This window comes from Panicum virgatum, chromosome 3K (assembly GCF_016808335.1).
Source record: "Panicum virgatum strain AP13 chromosome 3K, P.virgatum_v5, whole genome shotgun sequence".
NCBI classification, from domain to species: Eukaryota; Viridiplantae; Streptophyta; class Magnoliopsida; order Poales; family Poaceae; genus Panicum; species Panicum virgatum.
In genome coordinates, this window is record NC_053138.1 from 24,921,988 (window position 1) to 24,941,344 (window position 19,357).

Consider the following 19,357-nt stretch of genomic DNA (forward strand, 5'->3'; position numbering starts at 1 on the left):
GGCGGACGGATCGGGGTGACCGTTTAGAAATTTACGTCACCCGCATATTCATCATCACGGGTCGATTTGTCTGTGCCTGTGTGGACACCGGCCGGGACCCGTCGAGCAATGATTAGTTCGAGCGGCGTGTTGTAACAGCAGAGCTACTCCACTGTCATCTCATTTCGCAAAGCCGCCGCCGCCGCCCGTCCAGGCGCCTGCGGCCTGCCGTTCCTCGGCTCCGAGCGCCAGGCCGCCAGAGCTTCTCCGGCCGTTACTCTTGGCCGATCGACGACCGCGTAAAAAATTGAAGACCCGGCCCCCCTCCTCCGGCGACGATGCCTGCCGGCACGGACCCGCTGCTCGCCCGCGCCGACGACGGCACGGCGGACGCGGCCGTCGACCACCGCGGTCGCCCCGCCGAGCGCGGATCCACCGGCGGCTGGAGGTCGGCGCTCTTCATAATAGGCAAGCACCCAAGTCTCTCTCTCCCCCAGTCCCCAATTCCCCACCGCAGTAGCGATCCTTGGTCGAATGAAATCTTGCTGGAGCTGTGCGCAGCGGTGGAGATCGCGGAGCGGTTCGCGTTCTACGGCGTGTCGTCGAATCTGATCAGCTACCTGACCGGGCCGCTCGGGGAGGGCACCGCGGCGGCGGCGGCGGCCATCAACGCGTGGAACGGGGTGGCGCAGCTGCTGCCGCTTCTGGGCGGGGCCCTCGCCGACAAGTGGCTCGGCCGCTACCGCACCATCGTCATGGCCTCGCTCCTCTACGTCCTCGTAAGCAACCCCTCATCAGACGCCAAATCGGCGCATCGCCTTCTTTTGCTCTCTCGTCTCCTTAAAAAAATTTAAATTCCCCATGTTCGAGTAAGAAATCCCCCTTCTGGCTGGATTGCGAGATCTGGGAACCTACACTACAGGTCGCCTACGCTAGTGCATTGCATCTGAGCAGCGTCGTGACAAGTTGATCCTAAAATATCGCGGGATTGACAGGAGGTTGTTGGCGTCGTCGCGTCACATCACCCAGCAGCACTAGTGCTTGTCGTTAGGGTTAGCGTCATCGCTGATGGAATCATTGAAAACTGAGGGGAGCATCTACCGTCCTGCTCCTTCAATGGACTCTTCAGATTTTTTTTGTTTGTGTTTTAGAGGTTGGCGTTCACCTTCTGTTTGACCGTTTCGTTGTTTCATGTCCTGTTCCCTAAGCGACAAAGATTCTGGGCCGGGTTTCAAACAGCAAAGAGAATTGCGGCCCGCACTCATTTGGGTTGCAAACTTTTTCCAGCAGCAGGGATTAAACCGCCCATGGCCCATGATATAATCTGTACAAATACATTCGGGCTTTAGCTCTGCCATCATTCATTGACCTTGTTGTCGTTCAGTGTAGTGTACTCTTGACTATGGAAAATGCATGCAGGGTCTCGGCATGCTGGCCTTCTCGACGTTGCTCTCCTCCGGCGGCCACCACCAATGCACCACAACCGCCGGCGGGCAGCAGGCCTGCGCGCCGTCCACCCTCCAGGCGGCCTTCTTCTACGCCTCCCTCTACATCGTGGCCGTGGCGCAGGGCGGGCACAAGCCGTGCGTGCAGGCGTTCGGCGCCGACCAGTTCGACCAGAGCGACCCCAAGGAGTCCGTCTCCCGGAGCTCCTTCTTCAACTGGTGGTACTTCGGCATGTGCGCCGGCACCGCCGTCACGCTCGTGCTCCTCAGCTACGTCCAGGACAACATCGGCTGGGGGCTCGGCTTCGGCATCCCCTGCGCCGTCATGGCCGCCGCGCTCGCCGTCTTCCTGCTCGGCACGCGGACGTACCGCTACTACGTCGCCGGCGCCAAGGGGGCCCTCTTCGCTCGCGCCGCCGAGGCCTTCGCCGAGTGGCGGAGCAGGCGGAAGGCGGGGCCTCTGGAGCAGGCTTCGCAGGGGATCAGGTACTCTGTCACTGTACTGTATGCCGGCGGCGTCTCACGATCTTGCACAGAAGGTGTTCGATCGACGGTTACGACATGGTGCAATTGTTTCCCTTTCGTGTCACTTTTCGCAGTGCTGGTGTCGATGAGGAGGATCAGGCTGTGGCGAGCAACGCAGGCTTCGTGCAGGAGGCCAAGGCCGTCCTCCGTCTCTTCCCGATATGGGCGACGTGCCTGATCTACGCGGTGGCGTTCGCGCAGTCGTCGACGTTCTTCACGAAGCAGGCGGGGACCCTGGACCGGCGCATCGGCGATCACTTCAAGGTGCCGCCGGCCGCGCTGCAGAGCTTCATCAGCATCACCATCGTGGTCTTCATCCCGATCTACGACCGCGTCGTCGTGCCGGTGTCGCGCCGGTACTCCGGCAAGCCTTCCGGGATCACCATGCTGCAGCGCATCGGCACGGGGATGCTCCTCTCCCTCCTGTCCATGGTGATCGCGGCGCTCGTCGAGACGCGCCGGCTGCGCGTCGCGCGGGACGCCGGCCTCGTCGACAGGCCCAGCGTCCCGCTGCCGATGAGCCTGTGGTGGATGGTGCCGCAGTACGTGCTGTTCGGCGCCGCGGACGTGTTCACCATGGTCGGCCTGCAGGAGTTCTTCTACGACCAGGTGCCGGACAAGCTGCGCAGCCTCGGGCTCGCGCTCTACCTCAGCATCTTCGGCGTCGGGAGCTTCATCAGCAGCGCGCTCGTGTCGGTCATCGACAGGGTGACGACGGCGAGGGGCCAGAGCTGGTTCTCCAACAACCTGAACCGCGGCCACGTCGACTACTTCTACTGGCTGCTCGCCGCGCTCAGCGCCGTCGAGCTCCTCGCCTATGTCTTCTTCGCGGTCATCTACAAGTACAAGAACAAAGGAGCCGTGCATGCGGCTGTTGCTGGTTAGCTACGTGCAGCTGTGCACTAGTGGAGATAGTACAGAGACTACATAGTAGGTGACATGGTACCAAGGGTGTAAATGGCATTTTCCCTCCATTATATGATTCGTGATGGAAACTTATCTTCGACGTTGATGCCCATTTGTATCAGCTGAGAGGATCATGCTCCAATTCTTAAGCCAGATTCTCATACAGTAGTCGGCAAATTAGTCATTCATTTGGTCAGTTACATAGGCAGTTTATATTTGTGACAAGTTAAGAATTAAGATAACAATACTTAAGGATTATTGGCGATCGAGCTGGTTAAGATCACTGTCCAAAAGGCGAGGAAGAGTAACTGCGGATCTGAGATCAAAGGCAGGTACTGCGCCTGTCCGCTGAACGAGAGGAAATTGGCATGCGAAGCAGGCCTGTGGTTTCGAATCCACTAGAATCTTCAAAGAATAGTTAAGTAACAGTTTGCAAGGGCATATCCGTTCCTTTTTTAAAAAAATAAAAAGTTTCTCTTGTTTTCAAAACACATTACGGACACAGATACTCACATACACACACCCACGTGATGGTCTAACATCTTTCCTGCAATCCAAAGAGCCTAAAGTTCCCGTTCCTGTGTTTTATAATTCTTGTAGTTTTCACTTTTTGCTCTACCTCGTTCCTGTATTTTGTTTTCCTGTCCTCTATTTTGCATTCATTTTTCCAAACAGGCCTTTAGACCCCCTTTGAAACAAAGGTTAATGGAAGAATTTTAGAGGACTGGAATGTGATAGGAAACTTTTCTACAAAACCCTTTGGAATAAAGAATTGAGTTCCTATTGAATACACTCTTCGTTTCAAGTTGTAGGTCGTTTTGACAAATCTATATTCATATATTTTTCTATGCGCCTAGATAAATACTATAGGTCGTTTCAAGACAGGCTTAGCACAAGAGAATTACTCAAAAGGAGAAATATGGAATTGCCTGCTTACAATTGTGTCTGCTGCCCACTGATGGTGGATGAATCGCTAGTGCATCTATTTCTGCATTGCCCATTTGCACAATCTTGCTGGAATGGCTTGGGCCTTATAATAGGGCATAACAACCAATTTATCACACTTGAGCAGTTAAAAGATCAGCTGAATCTGCCTTTCTTCATGGAAATAATTGTTGTTATGAGCTGGCGCATTTGGATGCAAAGAAATGATCAGATTTTCAGGGAAATTCAGCCATCTCTTGCCACCTGTCTGTTACACTTAAAAAAGAATTTTCTCTAGTTATTCTACAGTCAAAAGACATATTTAAGGGACCTATGTCCTTATGGCTAGAATCACTTTTGTAATTTTCTTAATTTTCTTTCTTTCTTTTTTTGTTTCTTGATCTGTTCTGTACGGAACTTTTCCTCTTATTTTAATCCACGAAAAAATAGCGTGTTATTTTCGCGCTATAGCGCCGCTATAGCGGGGCGAAGCAAGTGACGCGATGCTATTGCTAATTTTTGCACTATTGGCGCTTTTGGCGCTATTGCGTCGCTAAACGCGAATAGAGCCATAGCGCCGTTGTTTTCCCGCTATTGCTACCAGGCCAAAAATAGTATGCGCGGCCCGTTACTTCATTGCCTTTATGGTTGTTTAGTGTTTAGTGTTTATTGTTTGTGTGTGTGAAACTATGAACTTATCTAGCTTTTATTGCCCTTATGACTTATGTTATCAAGTATCAACTTATCATCGATTATATTGGCTGTTATTATATTGGAAACTCATAAATTATGTTGAAAATTCATGGATTATGATCAATTTATCATAGATTTTTATTTTTTTTCCTGTCACTTGTAAACAAATAGCGCGCTATAGCGGCAGCAATCAGCTAACGCTACTCCGCTTAGCTGCCGCTATAGCGCGGTCATAGCGCCGCTATAGTGGCACTATAGCGCCAATAGCGGCCAGAAAAGTCCAAACACTATTTTCAATAGCTCGTAATTTTTTTTCGTGATTTTAATATATAATCAGTGGTTTACTCCTCCTGTTTCATCAAAAAAAGATAAATACTATATCCCAATACATGGCTAAAATTATATATCTAGGTTTACGGAAATGATTAAAAATATGAAACGGTGGGAATAGCTATTTGTACGGGGATTTCTGAGGATTTCTACCAAGAGGTTGAACGTGATTTGGTTGGGCACTTGGGCGTATATGGCCCAACCCGGCCCGCTGGTCTCAATTTTGGTTGCCTGGGAGGAGCGGTGGACCTGGCTGAGTAATAAATGTAATGGGGGACAGAAATGAAAATGAATTCTACGTTTTTTTTCTATTCCTGCATTTCTAGAATTCTACTCCAAAGAGGGCTTTAGATCTTTCTGTTTGGGGGCAAATTCAAACTGTTGCTAGCCTACCGTCAAGATGAACCTAGACAGTCCGTACGCTGTCTGTCTACGGTTTGAGTATTAGCACTCATATTTCTACTAAAATTTTTATTTTAGTTAAAGTTTATCACACCTTATCAGCACTTGGATCCAACCCTCTTTATATCTCCACCAAACATTAGCATTTAGCAACGACCTGGTCATCGGACATTAGCACTGGCACCAGCACGCCCCAGCTGCCACACGCCCGTACCCAGCCCACCGCTTCGTCGTCCAGACCTCAACTCCTCGAGACGCGCCCCACCTTCGCCGAGAAGGCACTGCACAGACCCCCTGCCTCAGTCACCAGCCAGCTAGCCATGGCGTCGGAGTCGGGCCCTGGCGCCACGGACCCGCTCCTCCCCTGCCGCCGCGTGCCGTCCAAGGGCGGCTGGAGGTCGGCGCTCTTCATAATCTGTAAGCCATGATCTCGCCCAGCGCGCGCGCTCGAGCTCGATCCGATTCGATGATGATTCTCGCGCTTACTGTTGAAAGAGCCGCGCGCGCTGCAGGGGTGGAGGTGGCGGAGCGGTTCGCGTACTACGGCATCTCGTCGAACCTGATCAGCTACCTGACCGGACCGCTCGGCCAGACCACGGCGGCGGCGGCGGCGGCCGTCAACGCGTGGTCGGGCGCCGCGGCCATGCTGCCCCTGCTCGGCGCCGCCGTCGCCGACTCCTGGCTCGGCCGCTACCGCACCATCGTCGCCTCTTCCGTGCTCTACATCATGGTCAGCGCCCCCTCCTCTTCCTCCTCGATCTCACCATCTCGCCGAACTTCTCTCTCTATCTGCCCAGAGCGGAACCACTTTTTTTTTCGGCATATTTTATTGGTTCCAATTTCATCGCGTGCATCAGTTTTCGCTGTCATGTCATCGCTGACCTGTCCGCGATCATATGAAAATGAAAGCCCGCCGAATAGTGTATATAAATTCCTCACGAGAGGCGCATGGATGAAATAAAGCCGCGTAGCGGTGATCCTACTGAATCCGTCGGGAGCGGATAGATTCAGAGGAGCAGACAAGCATGAGCCAAGCTGACGCCCATGCAGATACAGCCTGCTACCCCACACTTTTAAGTCTTCTGATATCAGCAAACTAACCGTAGTGTTAATAGCTCGGCAGTAGCTGATCTGTGCGTCGTTCTGTCCGGACGCGTAGAAGCGAAGCTGGACGGAACCGCCAAATTAAAACTCTCAATTAAGCGTAATGAGCGTCATTTGAACACATCGGGCACATTAGCTTAATGGTTTAATTTGACACTTCTTTCTCAGCCCACGTCCCGATCGAAACAACACCGATAGTCCCACACGAAGGTGAGCGCAGATGGTACAAGTACGACATGCGTTTGAAAATACAATGATATACACAAGACTCAACCGAAAATTTTACAAAACCAAGTTTGAAACATACATAATTTACAAACTTTACATTACTAAAACTAAGGTTCGAACAGAGGTAAAAGTCTACGACTACCACACTTGTACGCCGAGGCGACTCCTAACTAAGTGTCTGGCTCCACAACCTCCCATCCCTCTGCGTCCCGACGGACGAACTTAACGCTGCAGGGACAGAAGTCTACGTCTGCGTGTTCTGAAATAATGTTGCAACAAAAGCCCTTAACAACTAATACTCAGCAAAACTTACCCGACTATTGGGTATATTTAGCCCACATATCTAGACATGCAAAACTTTTGGCTGGTGGTTTATTTTGCAGAAAGACATCTAAAAGTGGATCCTTATTTTTCAGAATTTTTGCTCCAGGTTCTATATAGATTAACCATGATCTACTATTTGCATAAACCGTCTAGTTCGAACATGGTAGAACATTAAGCACAAATCAAAGTAGAATCAACATATATAATATAATCCATGTTCCATCTCATATTACTACGCTGCGACTCGGTGATCAAGGTGCCTATGTCCGAGAGCGACCGATGGCGAATCAATTCGATTTAACCTTGCAAGATGGACCTAACCAACACGGCACGCAAAAGCCCCGTCGGACCACACGCACCAACTTTTCCCCTCCCCGCCTCGAACTACAGAACCGCCCCACCTGCATATAGTCAGCCAAGACCTACGAGAGACCATCAAAATTAAACTCATGCATCCCAATTCTCCGCAGCCACTCGATTCGCCCTAAGGGGTGGGTAGAAGTTCTGTACTTTCGAAGCAAGGTAGTACTCGGTTTACCGGTTTCGACTACCTCCTACTCCCGGCATGCGGTTAGTACAATTCAAACATGACCAGCAGGGCCGACAACAGTATGGTCCTTAACCGACACAGATGGAGCTATCCTTTCTCCGCCCGGTCTCAACTTCTATTTTTCCTTTCAATTCCAAGATTAGTAACTCATGTATGAGAACGTAAAATATCCTATATCTCGCGAGTAACTGGAAATTACTCGACTTCTACCGAACCCTATTTAGCATAGCACGTCTATCGTCTGACATATACTAGTATAGAACTCATGGTACCTAAGGGTTATGCATCTAAGGTACCATTCAACTCATATGACTTTAATGCACAAGAATATATATATATATATATAATGTTGCATAATTTGAAATAGGGATTATGCACCGGGGCTTGCCTTCGGGCTGCTGCTCAGAGCTGGGGTCAAATGGGCCTTGGGTCGGGTTCTCACGCTTCTCCTCCTGGGCTTGCTCCGGCTGCTCCTGTGGCGCCGCAATCGCCTCATACACAACGTTCTCAACTGCAGATGCTACACGAATACAGATGAAATAACTGAGTGCAACCCAACTATATAACTACTATACTTCGAAGTGAAATGTACTACGGACTGTCCGCACCCAAGTTGCGGAACGTCCGCGGTTCAACTCGGCAGACCCCCCAGAACCACCAATGTTTATGGAGAATTTTCTATACTGGCTGGCGGACCGTCCGCTCACCCTTAGCGGACTGTCCGCAATACACCTACGCCAAACCACCAGAGACAACGGCGTCTCTGGACAAATTTCTAATCCTACCGGCGGACCGTCCGGCCCCTCTTGGCGGACCGTCCGCAGTTCACTCTTCCAGTCCACCAGAGACGACAACGTCTCTGGACAAAATCCTAGACTCTACGGCGGACTGTCCGCTCTCCAATAGCGGACCGTCCGCAGTTCAACCCTGCGGAACCCACCAGAGACACCATCGTCTCTGGACAAATTTCGAAATCCACGGCGGACTGTCCGCCCTCCAATAGCGGACCGTCCGCAGTACAATTCTGCGAAACCACCAGAGACAATATCGTCTCTGGACAACTTTTAACCTGACCTGCGGACCGTCCGGTCCTCCTAGGCGGACCGTCCGCGACTCCTGTCTTCCAACACCGCACAACAGGCGCCAGTAAGCGCGGCGGCGGCGGCCGTTTACCGGCGCCGGCGACGCACAACAGGAGGGGAAAAAGACCAGGGAGCGCAAGTAACTCACCACGAATCCATTCCCGCGGTCGGTTCGGGCGGAGGATGACCGGAGAAGCGGATCGACGGTGGAGCAAAGCTTCAAGCGGCTCCAATGGTGACCGATGGTGGTTGGGGCGATTCCGGCCGGGAAGAAGCCGGGCCGGGGGTTGGAGAAGGTGGAGGAGGTGCTGGGGAAGGTGCTCACGCGAAGAATCGAGGTATGGTGGCCGGAGGAGAGAGATCGAAGGAAGGAGGCGACGGCGGTGCGAGCGGACGAGCTCTGCTCGCCACTGGTCGAAGTGAGGAGGAGAAAAGAGGGAAAAATGACATGTGGGTCCTACATTCAAATAAATATCTGGGTGTTGTTTGGGCGGACCTTCCGCCGCTCCCTAGCGGACCGTCCGCGAGGCTGGATGTTACAAAACCTCAGCGGTTATTCCTCCTGAAGCATTCATCCTATCTGTTGTACCGAAAAGAAAAAACTGCTCCGATTTTCAACATCACTGCTGCACTCCGCAGTGTCCGCACGTATCATCTCTATTGAGGCCTTTGGTTCGTTCAGTCGTCGTACGCAGTGCGTCGGCTTCAGCAGAAAGCGTGCCTTGTATCCCTCGATCAGCCGAGCCAGACAACAGAGGCAAATAAAAGTACTCCCTCCGTCCTCATCTTCAAATATAAGTCATTTTGGAATTCAAAAATTGTCTTCAAATATAAGTCATTTTAGATTGACAGTGGACCGAACCATCTTAATTGTGCATCTTTTTTGGTTTTTTTCAATAAAAAGATGTGCATGCAAAACCATGTAAAGGGAGGTACATATGGAGGAGATGCATGAGAAAAGACATGCTAGTTTAATTAGCACATCCCCAATACTTAATAATTAAGGGTAGAAGAGTCTTTTCTACACAACCATAATCTATGTTAAAAACTCTAGAATGATTTATATTTGAAGACGGAGGGAGTAGAGAAGTATCGGCCGGTTGTCCCGTTCGAATTAGAAATGGAACCAACCAAAAATGGGGAGCCAAATCGAATCACGCCATGCCTAATTTGGGTAACAAGAAATGTTCCGCCCTGCGTACCTTGGAGATTCGAATCATTGCTTCTCTAATAAATCATTGCAATAAAGGGTATCCATGTTCAAAGAGTATCGGAAATCAAACTTAACGAAGCTTTATTGCACGAATACCAGAATATTGCAGTCATATATGTAGTTTTCCCCAGGATGTTCTTACGATCCCAGTTAAAGAATTCAGTATCCTTTATTTTTTGTCCCCTATTAAGTGATTCCGGTACCTCTGTTTTGCTCAGCATGGAATGTTTGAAATCTGATACCTCTAATTTGCGTTAAGGTGCTGTCCCTCATTTTTTCTGTTGAAATATCGCCACACCAATGCGTTAAGCTTTGATTCTGCATCAGAATGACCACCCTCCACATCCAAATTTGTCAAATCTGCAGGGGCTTGGAATGCTGACGCTCTCATCCATGTTCCCATCACCTCAATATTGTGGTGGCGCCGCCGACAGCCGAGGAGCATGCTCGCCTTCCTCCGTCCAGACGGCCTTCTTCTACATCTCCCTCTACCTGGTGGCCATCGCCCAGAGCGGGCACAAGCCCTGCGTCCAGGCCTTCGGCGCCGACCAGTTCGACGCAACGGACCCCGACGAGTCCTCGTCCCGGGCCTCCTTCTTCAACTGGTGGTATTTCGGGCTCTGCGTGAGCGGCACCGTGACGATCGCGCTCATGAGCTACGTGCAGGACAACGTCGGCTGGGCCCTCGGCTTTGGCGTGCCGTCCATGGTCATGCTGCTCGCGCTCGCCATCTTCCTGCTCGGCACGAGGACCTACCGGTTCTACGGCTCGGGAGGCGGCAGCCACAACGGCAGTGCCGGCGCGTTCACCCTCGTGGGCAAGGCCTTCGTCGCCTGGAGGAAGCGGCCCAAGGAAGCCTGGTCAGCGGAGCTGGAGCTGGAGCTGGAGCGCGGCGACGGTGAGCTCACCGAGGATGCGGTGCTCGCGGAAGAGGTGAACGGGATGGCGAGGTTGTTCCCCATCTGGGCGACGTGCCTCCTCTACGGCGTGGTGTTCGCGCAGCCGCCGACGCTCTTCACCAAGCAGGCGGGGACGCTGGATCGGCGGGTCGGGCCGTCGTTCCAGATACCCCCCGCGGCGCTGCAGTGCTTCCTCGGCGTCAGCATCATGACCTGCATCGTGCTGTACGACCGCGTCCTGGTGCCCGTGGCGCGCAGGGTCTCCGGCGTCGCCTCGGGCGTCACGATGCTGCAGCGGATCGGCACGGGGATCGCCCTGGCCATGGTCGCCCTGGTCATCGCCGCGCTGGTGGAGATGAAGCGGCTGCGGGCGGCGAGGGATGCCGGCCTGGTGGATGGTGGCTCCGGCGCGGCGGCGGTCCCCATGAGCCTGTGGTGGATCGTGCCGCAGTATGTGCTCCTCGGCGCGGCCGACGTGTTCACCATGGTCGGCATGCAGGAGTTCTTCTACAATCAGGTCCCCGGCGCGCTCAAGAGCCTCGGGCTCGCGCTCTACCTGAGCGTCCTCGGCGTCGGCAGCTTCATCAGCAGCTTCCTCATCACGGTCATCGACGGCATTACGACCAGGAACGGCGGCACGAGCTGGTTCGCCGACGACCTGAACCGGGGGCACCTGGACTACTTCTACCTGCTGCTTGCGGCGCTCACCGCGCTGGAGCTTCTTGCTTTCACTTATTTTTCGACGTCCTACGTTTACAGGACCAAGGCAGTCAATAATCATTGATTCATGGACAGAGGCATATTGAAGCGTCCCCTCACAAGAAAAGATTTAAATATGATACAATATCAGTTTCAAAAGGCTAATAACACATTTATTACATCAGATGGTACATCACCGTATAACTCTACGCGCCGGAACTCTACATCGCGAGAATAACAACTACAATCCAAACAAAAACGTGAAGCACGAAGAAGTCATCAGAGTCTTGCGCCATACGAAGCTCTCTACGGGTGACCCTATCCACAGCCAAATTGGGTACAGAACGGAATCCCTACTCAACGTCCTCGGGAATAAAGTCTGGATCTTCCTCTGTAAAAATTAAGTAAAGGGTGAGTACAAACGTACTCAGCAAGTCCAACCACACCCACGAGGGGGGTATAAACAGAATATATGCACAGAATAGATTAAGGATAAGGCTAGGGTTTAATTTGCGGAAAGCTAATTTTTATGCATGGATTTATTTGAAAAAGACTTTTCTTAAAACAATTTTTTTGTAACTGAGTGGGGTTGATCCACACAGGATCAAAGTTTTAAATTGCTACCGGACTCCTCATCCGCTGTAACACACGGCACAGCTGCCGGACACTTTTCCAAAACAACTCACGCCAATCCATCCATTCCCAGAAGAAGCACCAGTTGTGTGACCAAACCATAACTCGCCCAGTACCGTGGGCACGACTATTCGAATAGATTTTAACTCTGTAGAGGTGTGCAACTTTACCCACAAGCGGGGTACCACAGCACGATCACCGTAGTATCGGTGCAGATCCCAATAAAGCCATTATCCATCTTAGCTAGACCTGACTAGCCACCACGGGATCCACCAAGGGGCCATTGACCTATCTCCGAGGTTTAACCGGGGCATAAGTCACACATAGCTTATCCCTTCTCCTTAGTCACCCGTTGCTCTCAGCTCTCTTGATGGCTATCAGACTAACTAGTGGGGTTTATGCTAAGCCGTTGCCACATACAACGGTCGAGTGGTTTGCATGATAGTGGAGTTAGGCAATATGACACATCAACTCGGTCCTTAGTTGTGATAAGATGGATATCTCCCAACCTTGCTCAACCACACAGGTACGAGCACACCATTCAGCAGTTCACACAGAAGTGACATCTATCTCATCTAACTCATCTTTCGAAAATTCCACATTTTCCCTACCCACACACTCACACATTTTTCTTTTAAAAAAACAAGTTGTATCGTGTTTAAGATCCTAAGCGTTCTTGCAGCGATTAACGTCCAAACAGATCACATTCAGACATTAATCTAGATGGTCAAGGAATGGTTATCACAAATCAAGGGGTGGCTATCCAACCATGTTTTCAGCAGTCAAAACATATGCAGTTTGATAAAATAGGCCAATAAGTTGTGTTTATAAAACTGGGACAAAACATGCATCAAAGGATGTGATTGAACTTGCCTTCGCTCAACAAACGGGTATTTCAACTCGCGGTACGCGTTTCGATTTCCGGCTCGCGGTACTAGTCCTCGTGCTCGTGGTACGTACTCCAGGCTTCTGCTTGCGGTACAAACTTCCTATCTCGCGGCACCGGACTCCAGGCTTCTTCTCGTCGTTGTTCGCGAACTCTCGACGACTATTACGCGACACAAATCAAACAAACAAAGCATACATAAATATAAACTGAACTCTATAAATTATAAAACTAACAAAGACAGTTAGAGTTAGATTTTAGATAAATTTAGGAAGATGAATTAGGCCAGATAGCATGCAGTGCTTACCAAGAGCACGACAAGCTCGAGAGATTTTCCCCTAAAGGGTGGTCGGAGAGAGAGAGCAACGAGCAAAATCTTGCTCTAGTGGAACCGAGAGGGTGAGTGAGCCAGGTTTGGGAAGGTGGCCGTGTTGGTTGGAAATGAGTTGGGAGTGATGGAGGAGCTACGCGAATGCGCCTTTTATAGACCAAGAGGAGGCAGTGGCCGACAGCGGCGTGACGGGGTACTGGTGCAAGAACAGAGCCAACACTGTAGCGAGGAGTGGCATTGTCGTCACACGCGCGACGAGATGGCAAAGCCGGCGCGGGCGGCAAAGCATCATGGTGCCACAGTGCGGAGCGGCGCCGAAAGCTGCCGGACAATGATGTGTGGTCTCATCGTGGGGCTAGAGTGTCGCGACATGCATGCGTGCGGTTCGCGCGTGTCGCGGGCTCAGCGAAAGGGGATGGCACCGCGAGGGCACCTAGAGCAGGATGTTGGCACGTGGCGACGAAAGGCTCGGTCTTTTGGCCCAGTGTGAAGCGGGCGCGCGTGCTCGCATGTCCCGGCACTCCAGGTCCGCGGCGCACGGTGGTAAGGCAGCGGCTAGGCGGGGCGGCGGTGAGGTGGCGCACGTTCAGGAGCAGGAAGAGGTCAGCTTGTTAATATGGGTGCATGCATCATCAGTGGACTGAAGCTTGTTGTTCAATGTGTACGAGTTGTTAACACAAGTTAGTTAGTGGTGGCTTGCATGCAGGTAAGTGTGGCTTGCATGCAGGGAGGCGTGGTCAGGCCACGAGTGCTCGGCCATGTGGTGGGACCGGACGTGGTGTGGTGTGTGTTTATTTAAACTGTGTAATCAGCTTGTACTGCGTGTGTGTGGAGGTGAATACCAGTGCAGTGCTGGTGTGCAGCACGGAAGAGTTTCTGTGTGAGTTAGTGATCCTCTCAGAGTTTGTGTCCCTGCATTTGTTTTCCTCAAGTGTATGTGTGCGTGTTTCCATCCACCGAGAGAAACTAGCAAGGTGCTCTTACTTGCCTTCGTGTAAACATCAGAGAGTGCGCGAGAGGAGCCGGTCATTTTGATCAGTCCCGACACATGCGAGCTCCGGTATCCCGGTTCATGGCGGCCAGCGACTGCGGTGGTGGACGCGGGCGATGGCGAGGCAAAGGCAGGGCCTTTTGGTCCCGGCTCAGGTGGTGTTCGGCGCGTACGCGTGCGGGCGCTCGGCAACCCGAGGTCACGGCGGCTGCGTGTGCTCAGTGGTGGCCAAGAAGGAATAAAGGGGTCGGCACTGCTGCACCGAGCGTGTGCGTGCACGGGCATTCAGCATAGCCGAGGCCGCGACATCGCCGCGACGCTCGCGGAGCTCCGGCGTAGCCGGGCCACGATGGCGTCAGGCGGCAACAGTAAACGGATGGCGACGGCGTTCGGCTCCTGCACAAGAACGGTAGGACAGGGAATTCCTAGGGCCAACTAGGATGTTCATCGGCCATCGGCCGGCAGCACATGGTGGTTGGCAAGGATAAGATTCGGCCGGCGCTCACCGTGGGTCGACGGTGTAGGCGTGGCCGGCGTGACCAAGGCTCGGTGCGGCACGGTGGTGCTTGGGCTCGGGGTTCCGCTCGTCGCGGCCATTGGCGTGTGACGTAGCTCTCGACGGCGGTTCCCCAGCGCTCAACTCCTCGTGGCTGCTCCGGCTCGGCGTGGCCGCCGTTGCGGCGGCGTCGGCGCAGCTCCGGCTCGTCGCCTCCTTGGGCTGGGGGTTGTCGGCAGCGTCGGCACTCGCTGTGGCCGTCGTCGTGGTCCTGAGCGACGGGCAGGTGAAGCCAAGAAGAAAAAGAGCTGGCGCATGATGCTTGGAGTGGAGCCCGTGCTTGCTGTGGAAATCGGAGTGGCTTGCTTGAGCTACTAGCTTCGGCGAGGGAGGGAGCGGGGATACGGTGGTGTGCACGAGAGAACTAAGCTAGTGCTGGATGCTTGCTCGGTGGAGAGACAGAAATTGGAGATCGAGAGGGAGAGCCCTAGTGCTTCGCTCGGTGGCCATGGACTGCTTGCTCGTCTCCTCAAGTTTTTGGGAAAAAGAAACGGGCAAGAAAATTAATAGAGCATGAGATGCTCTCTGGATCACTAGAGAAGAAGATGCAGCAAGCTGTTGTTAGGTAGTGTCGACTGGAGAAGCAAGCAAAGGGAGAGAAGTTGGTGCCTGCTTGTTCTTGCGGTAGAGAAATCAAGGGAGGGGGATCGAGTGGAGAAGCAGCCCTGGTGGTTGCGGTGGTCAAGAAAATTAGAGGAGGAAGAGAACGGAGGGAGCTGCTGCTGTTGCACAACAGGGAGAGATAGAGCTGCCTGCTGCTGCTTCTTTGTGGCCTTTGCCCACCGACGGGGAGAGTGAGAGAGAGAGCTGCTGCACGAAAGAGACGCGTGAGAGAGAGAGAGAGAGTGAGAGTGAGAGTTATTGCTGCTGCTGCCGTCTGCTAGTGCGTGAGTGTGCAATGAGCGAGAGAGAAGAGAGTGTTAAATGTGTGCATGCATGCATGCATGTGTGGGGACATGTGTGCTGTGCTGACTGCTACGGGAGAGAGAGTGAAGAGTAAATGTTGGTACTGTGTGCTTGCTCGATTTGCTGGCGTGCGAGATAGATAGAGGAGGCTGCTGGTTGATTTGTTCGATGGAGAAGCAAGGGATGAGGTGATGTTGGTTTGCTTCGATATTTTTGTCGACCGACACAGAGGGAAAGGGTGAGAAAGATTTGAGAAATAGAGAAAAAACAGTAATTTGATGATAGTGGTTAAAAAAAATAGATAACTTAAATTTGGAAGGGATTTTTCATGCAAAGGTAGATGAGCTCAACAATCTTAAAATTATATTTTTGAAAATAAATTTCGAGAATGAATTTTGAATTTATACGGTTTTTATTTGTGTGAGATTTTTGACTGTTACACATGATGCATATGTCTATGGAGTTCAGATTTGAGTTTAGACTGTTACACATGCATATGCCCATCAGAAGGCAAGAGCAAAAAGTAGAATAAAACAATCACAAACAGCACAATCCTACAGGCTACAGTGAAAGAACTCTCAACCTTTGGGAAATGGTAAAGACGGTGAACAAGTACGCATTACAGTGAGTCAATGACGGCACCAGTAAGGCCATAGGGCACATAACGATTTCACTGTTGATTCATTGTAAAGCAGGCCATAGCTGCTTCACGAAGAATAAAAATGTGCAGAAGAAACTTTTTAGGGTGTGCTTGGTTCCCAATATGCCAAATTGCCAAGCCATATTTAGGTCCTGCCCACGAAATTTAGCATCCACTTGGTTTGAAGCCAAAATTTTGCAATGCCAAAATTTTACAAGGTTATGGGTTTTGCCATTTCCTTTGCACTGAATTTGGAATCACCCAGGTTTTGGAATAGCTAAACGTTGACGCTAGTTGGGGTCACAAACAAGATGTTTAGCACTTCAACTTCTGATCTTATTGGTAATTTGGTACTCAGCTTAAGGGAACAAATCCATAAGTATTCCTTCAGCAACATGATAGAATGCTCAACCCTTGAGGCAGACAAAATTGTCCTACCACAACTGAATCTAACAAAACTACAAGTACAGCCGGTGCAGAGCAGGGAAGCAGCAGAGCTCACCTGCTGACCGTCTCACTCCTCGGGCTCGGTGGCCGGGTCGGCCAGAGTTGGAAGCACGGGGTACTTGCGCGAGAAGCACGCGTCGCAGTAGTCCCCAGCCTCGTCGCCGTAGATGCCGTGCAGCTTGCCGAGAGAGAGGAAGGCGAGCGAGTCGCTGCCGATCTCCCTGCGCACGCCCTCCAGGTCCATCCGGTTGGAGATGAGCTCGCCCTCGCTCGGCGTGTCGATGCCGTAGAGGCAGGACCCCACCACGGGCGGGCTCGCGATCCGCATGTGCACCTCGCGCGCGCCGGCGTCGCGGAGCAGCCGCACGATCTTGCTCGAGGTAGTGCCACGCACCAACGAGTCGTCCACGACCACCACGCTCTTGCCGGCGATGACGCCGCGCACGGGGGCGAGCTTGAGCTTCACGGCGAGGTCGCGGATCGCCTGCGTCGGCTGGATGAAGCTGCGGCCGCTGTAGTGCCACCGGATGAGGCCCTGCTGGAACTCGAGCCCCGACGCGCGCGCGAACCCGAGCGCGGCGTAGAAGCCCGAGTCCGGCACCGGGATGACCACGTCGGCGCCCGGGGCCGGGGACTCCTCGGCGAGAGCGCGGCCGAACGCGGTGCGGCGCTCGTGGACGGCGTGGGAGAAGACGACCGAGTTGGGGAGCGAGAAGTAGATGTGCTCGAAGACACAGGCGCGGCGCGGGCGGTGCGGGACAAGGCAGGCCGAGGCCACCGACATGTCGCGGCGGTCGACCACGACCACCTCCCCGGGCTGCACCTCCCTCTCGTAGGTGGCGTCGATGAGGTCCAGCGCACAGGTCTCCGACGCGAACACGACGGCGCCGTTCCGGCGGCGGCCCATGACAAGCGGGCGGAACCCGTGCGGGTCGCGCACGGCGAACATCTTGTCGGCCGTGAGGAAGAGGAGCGAGTAGGCCCCCGCGAGGCGCTCGCACGCGTCGCAGACGCGCGCGAGCAGGGGCCGCGACAGCGACGTGGCGATGAGGTGGAGGATGACCTCGGTGTCCGAGGAGGTGTTGAAGATGGAGCCCCGGGCCTCGAGCTTGTTCCGCAGCGCCTGGTAGTTGACGAGGTTGCCGTTGTGCGCGACGGCGACCTGCCCGAAGCGGTAGCCCGCCAGGAACGGCTGCACGTTACGCAGCGACGCGGCGGCGCCGGCGGTGGAGTAGCGCACGTGCCCGATGGCGGCGGGGCCCGGGAGCGAGGCGAGCCTGGAGGGGTCCCCGAACACGTCGGCCACGAGGCCCAGCCCGGTCACGGACTTCAGCTTGCCGTCCCCGCCCACGGCGACGATGCCGGCGCCCTCCTCCCCGCGGTGCTGCAGCTTCTGCAGGCCGAGGTAGCACAGCGACGACGCGTCCGGGTCGCCGGCGACCCCCACCAGGCCGCACTCCTCGCGCGGGTGGTCATCGGCGTCCTCGTCCACGCCGTAGGAGAAGGGGGTGACGCGGTCGGGCAGCAGCGCCCCGGCCGCCGCCTCGCGCCGGCCGGAGCCGCAGCGCAGCGGGAGAGCGTGCTGGGTTGCGGGGTACCTGAGCTGGTGCTGGTGGCGGCGGTCGGAGCCAACGGCGGCGTGGTGGTGGAGGAGGAGGCGAGACGGGGACGGGGCGGCGGCGGCGGCGGTGATTCCCATTGGAGTCGGGAGAGGAGGGGATTGGAGCGGGGTCGAGGGCACGGGCGATGCCCCTCTCTGGGTGCGCGTCAAGGGGCGGGATTTAAAGGGTTTTGGGTGGTGGGCGCCTGGCTGCCGTTGGATTGGGAAAGCCATGTGCGGAGCTCGGTCGCCAAACCGGGGCCTCGTGCTGGATGGCGGCGGTTTAACCAACTGACATGTTGGCCTATCACTCAGCCGACTTGAGGTCCATGGACCAGGACGCGTTGAAACCAGCACACAAGTGATGACCTGTTGACTCAACAGTTAATACAAGACCAAAGCCTTAGCCTATGGGCCACAGGCCCAGGAAGTATATTGTGCCGACTAGCCAATCTGGGTCCGATTTAGAAAAGAAAAAAAAACTCGACCCGCACAACAGGCCACATGAAACCATCCACAAAGGCCTCTCTCAAGAAAAAAAAAACATCCACAGCGGCTCATGTTTCTTCCTTTTGTTGGGACTTGGGTGGGGGTGCGATTATATATCGCTTGAGGCGATACTTTCATAAACCATCACCTGAACCTGTGGTTGGTATTCTAAGTTGCAATTAAGTCTATTTATGATTGACCATACCGCTTCTATTTAAAGAAAAAGATTCTTTACATGTAAAAGAGGACAGAGATGATGACATCATCTACATGCATGTATATTTGAAACTAAAAAAAACTACAAATATTAAATTGAGCATCTAAATTAAAATTGGATTGCACTATTATCTTTCTTATGACAAGATCTTCAAAACAAGACCACACTTGCCTATGTTTGCATGATATTTTAAAATAAATATTTTTTAATACTAAAAAATGATTTTCGACTGCTGGGAATAAATATTTTAACAACACGAACAAATGATTATTTTATACGAACAAAAAGTTAAACATAATGAACAAATAATAATACACAACGAACAAAATATTACACATCACGAACATTTGATTGTATA

The 19,357-nt window shown here is 52.9% G+C and overlaps 2 protein-coding genes across 3 annotated transcripts; one reads left to right on the forward strand and one right to left on the reverse strand.

Annotated features, from left to right (window-relative positions):
* Positions 1 to 61: 61 nt before the first annotated feature.
* On the forward strand, positions 62 to 11,494 carry LOC120700757. Its single transcript, XM_039984990.1, has 7 exons — positions 62 to 447; positions 541 to 758; positions 1,399 to 1,910; positions 2,024 to 2,829; positions 5,355 to 5,621; positions 5,717 to 5,934; positions 10,072 to 11,494. Exons 1-7 carry the CDS (start codon positions 318 to 320, stop codon positions 11,386 to 11,388), a joined length of 3,468 nt encoding a protein of 1,155 aa, XP_039840924.1. The 5' UTR covers positions 62 to 317; the 3' UTR covers positions 11,389 to 11,494.
* Positions 11,385 to 18,462, reverse strand: LOC120698588 (amidophosphoribosyltransferase, chloroplastic-like). Of its 2 annotated transcripts, none has more exons than XM_039982276.1 (2): positions 16,749 to 18,461; positions 11,385 to 11,694 (listed from the first exon to the last, which is right to left on the reverse strand). In XM_039982276.1, the coding sequence occupies exon 1, from the start codon at positions 18,390 to 18,392 to the stop codon at positions 16,761 to 16,763; it is 1,632 nt and encodes a 543-aa protein (XP_039838210.1). In that variant the 5' UTR covers positions 18,393 to 18,461; the 3' UTR covers positions 11,385 to 11,694; positions 16,749 to 16,760. The 2 variants fall into 2 exon arrangements, with proteins under 2 accessions (XP_039838210.1, XP_039838211.1); XM_039982277.1 differs by lacking the exon at positions 11,385 to 11,694 and adding an exon at positions 12,672 to 12,984 and having other exon boundaries at positions 16,749 to 18,462.
* Between the last annotated feature and the right edge of the window lie 895 nt (positions 18,463 to 19,357).

Bases quoted from the DNA above. Each gene is read 5' to 3' on its own strand.
- LOC120700757 (XM_039984990.1), top strand. From the start codon at position 318: ATGCCTGCCGGCACGGACCCGCTGCTCGCCCGCGCCGACGACGGCACG. The intron at 1,911-2,023 runs GTACTCTGTCAC...CACTTTTCGCAG, and splicing joins CAGGCTTCGCAGGGGATCAG to TGCTGGTGTCGATGAGGAGG. The intron at 5,622-5,716 runs GTAAGCCATGAT...CGCGCGCTGCAG, and splicing joins GTCGGCGCTCTTCATAATCT to GGGTGGAGGTGGCGGAGCGG.
- LOC120698588 (XM_039982276.1), bottom strand. From the start codon at position 18,392: ATGGGAATCACCGCCGCCGCCGCCGCCCCGTCCCCGTCTCGCCTCCTC.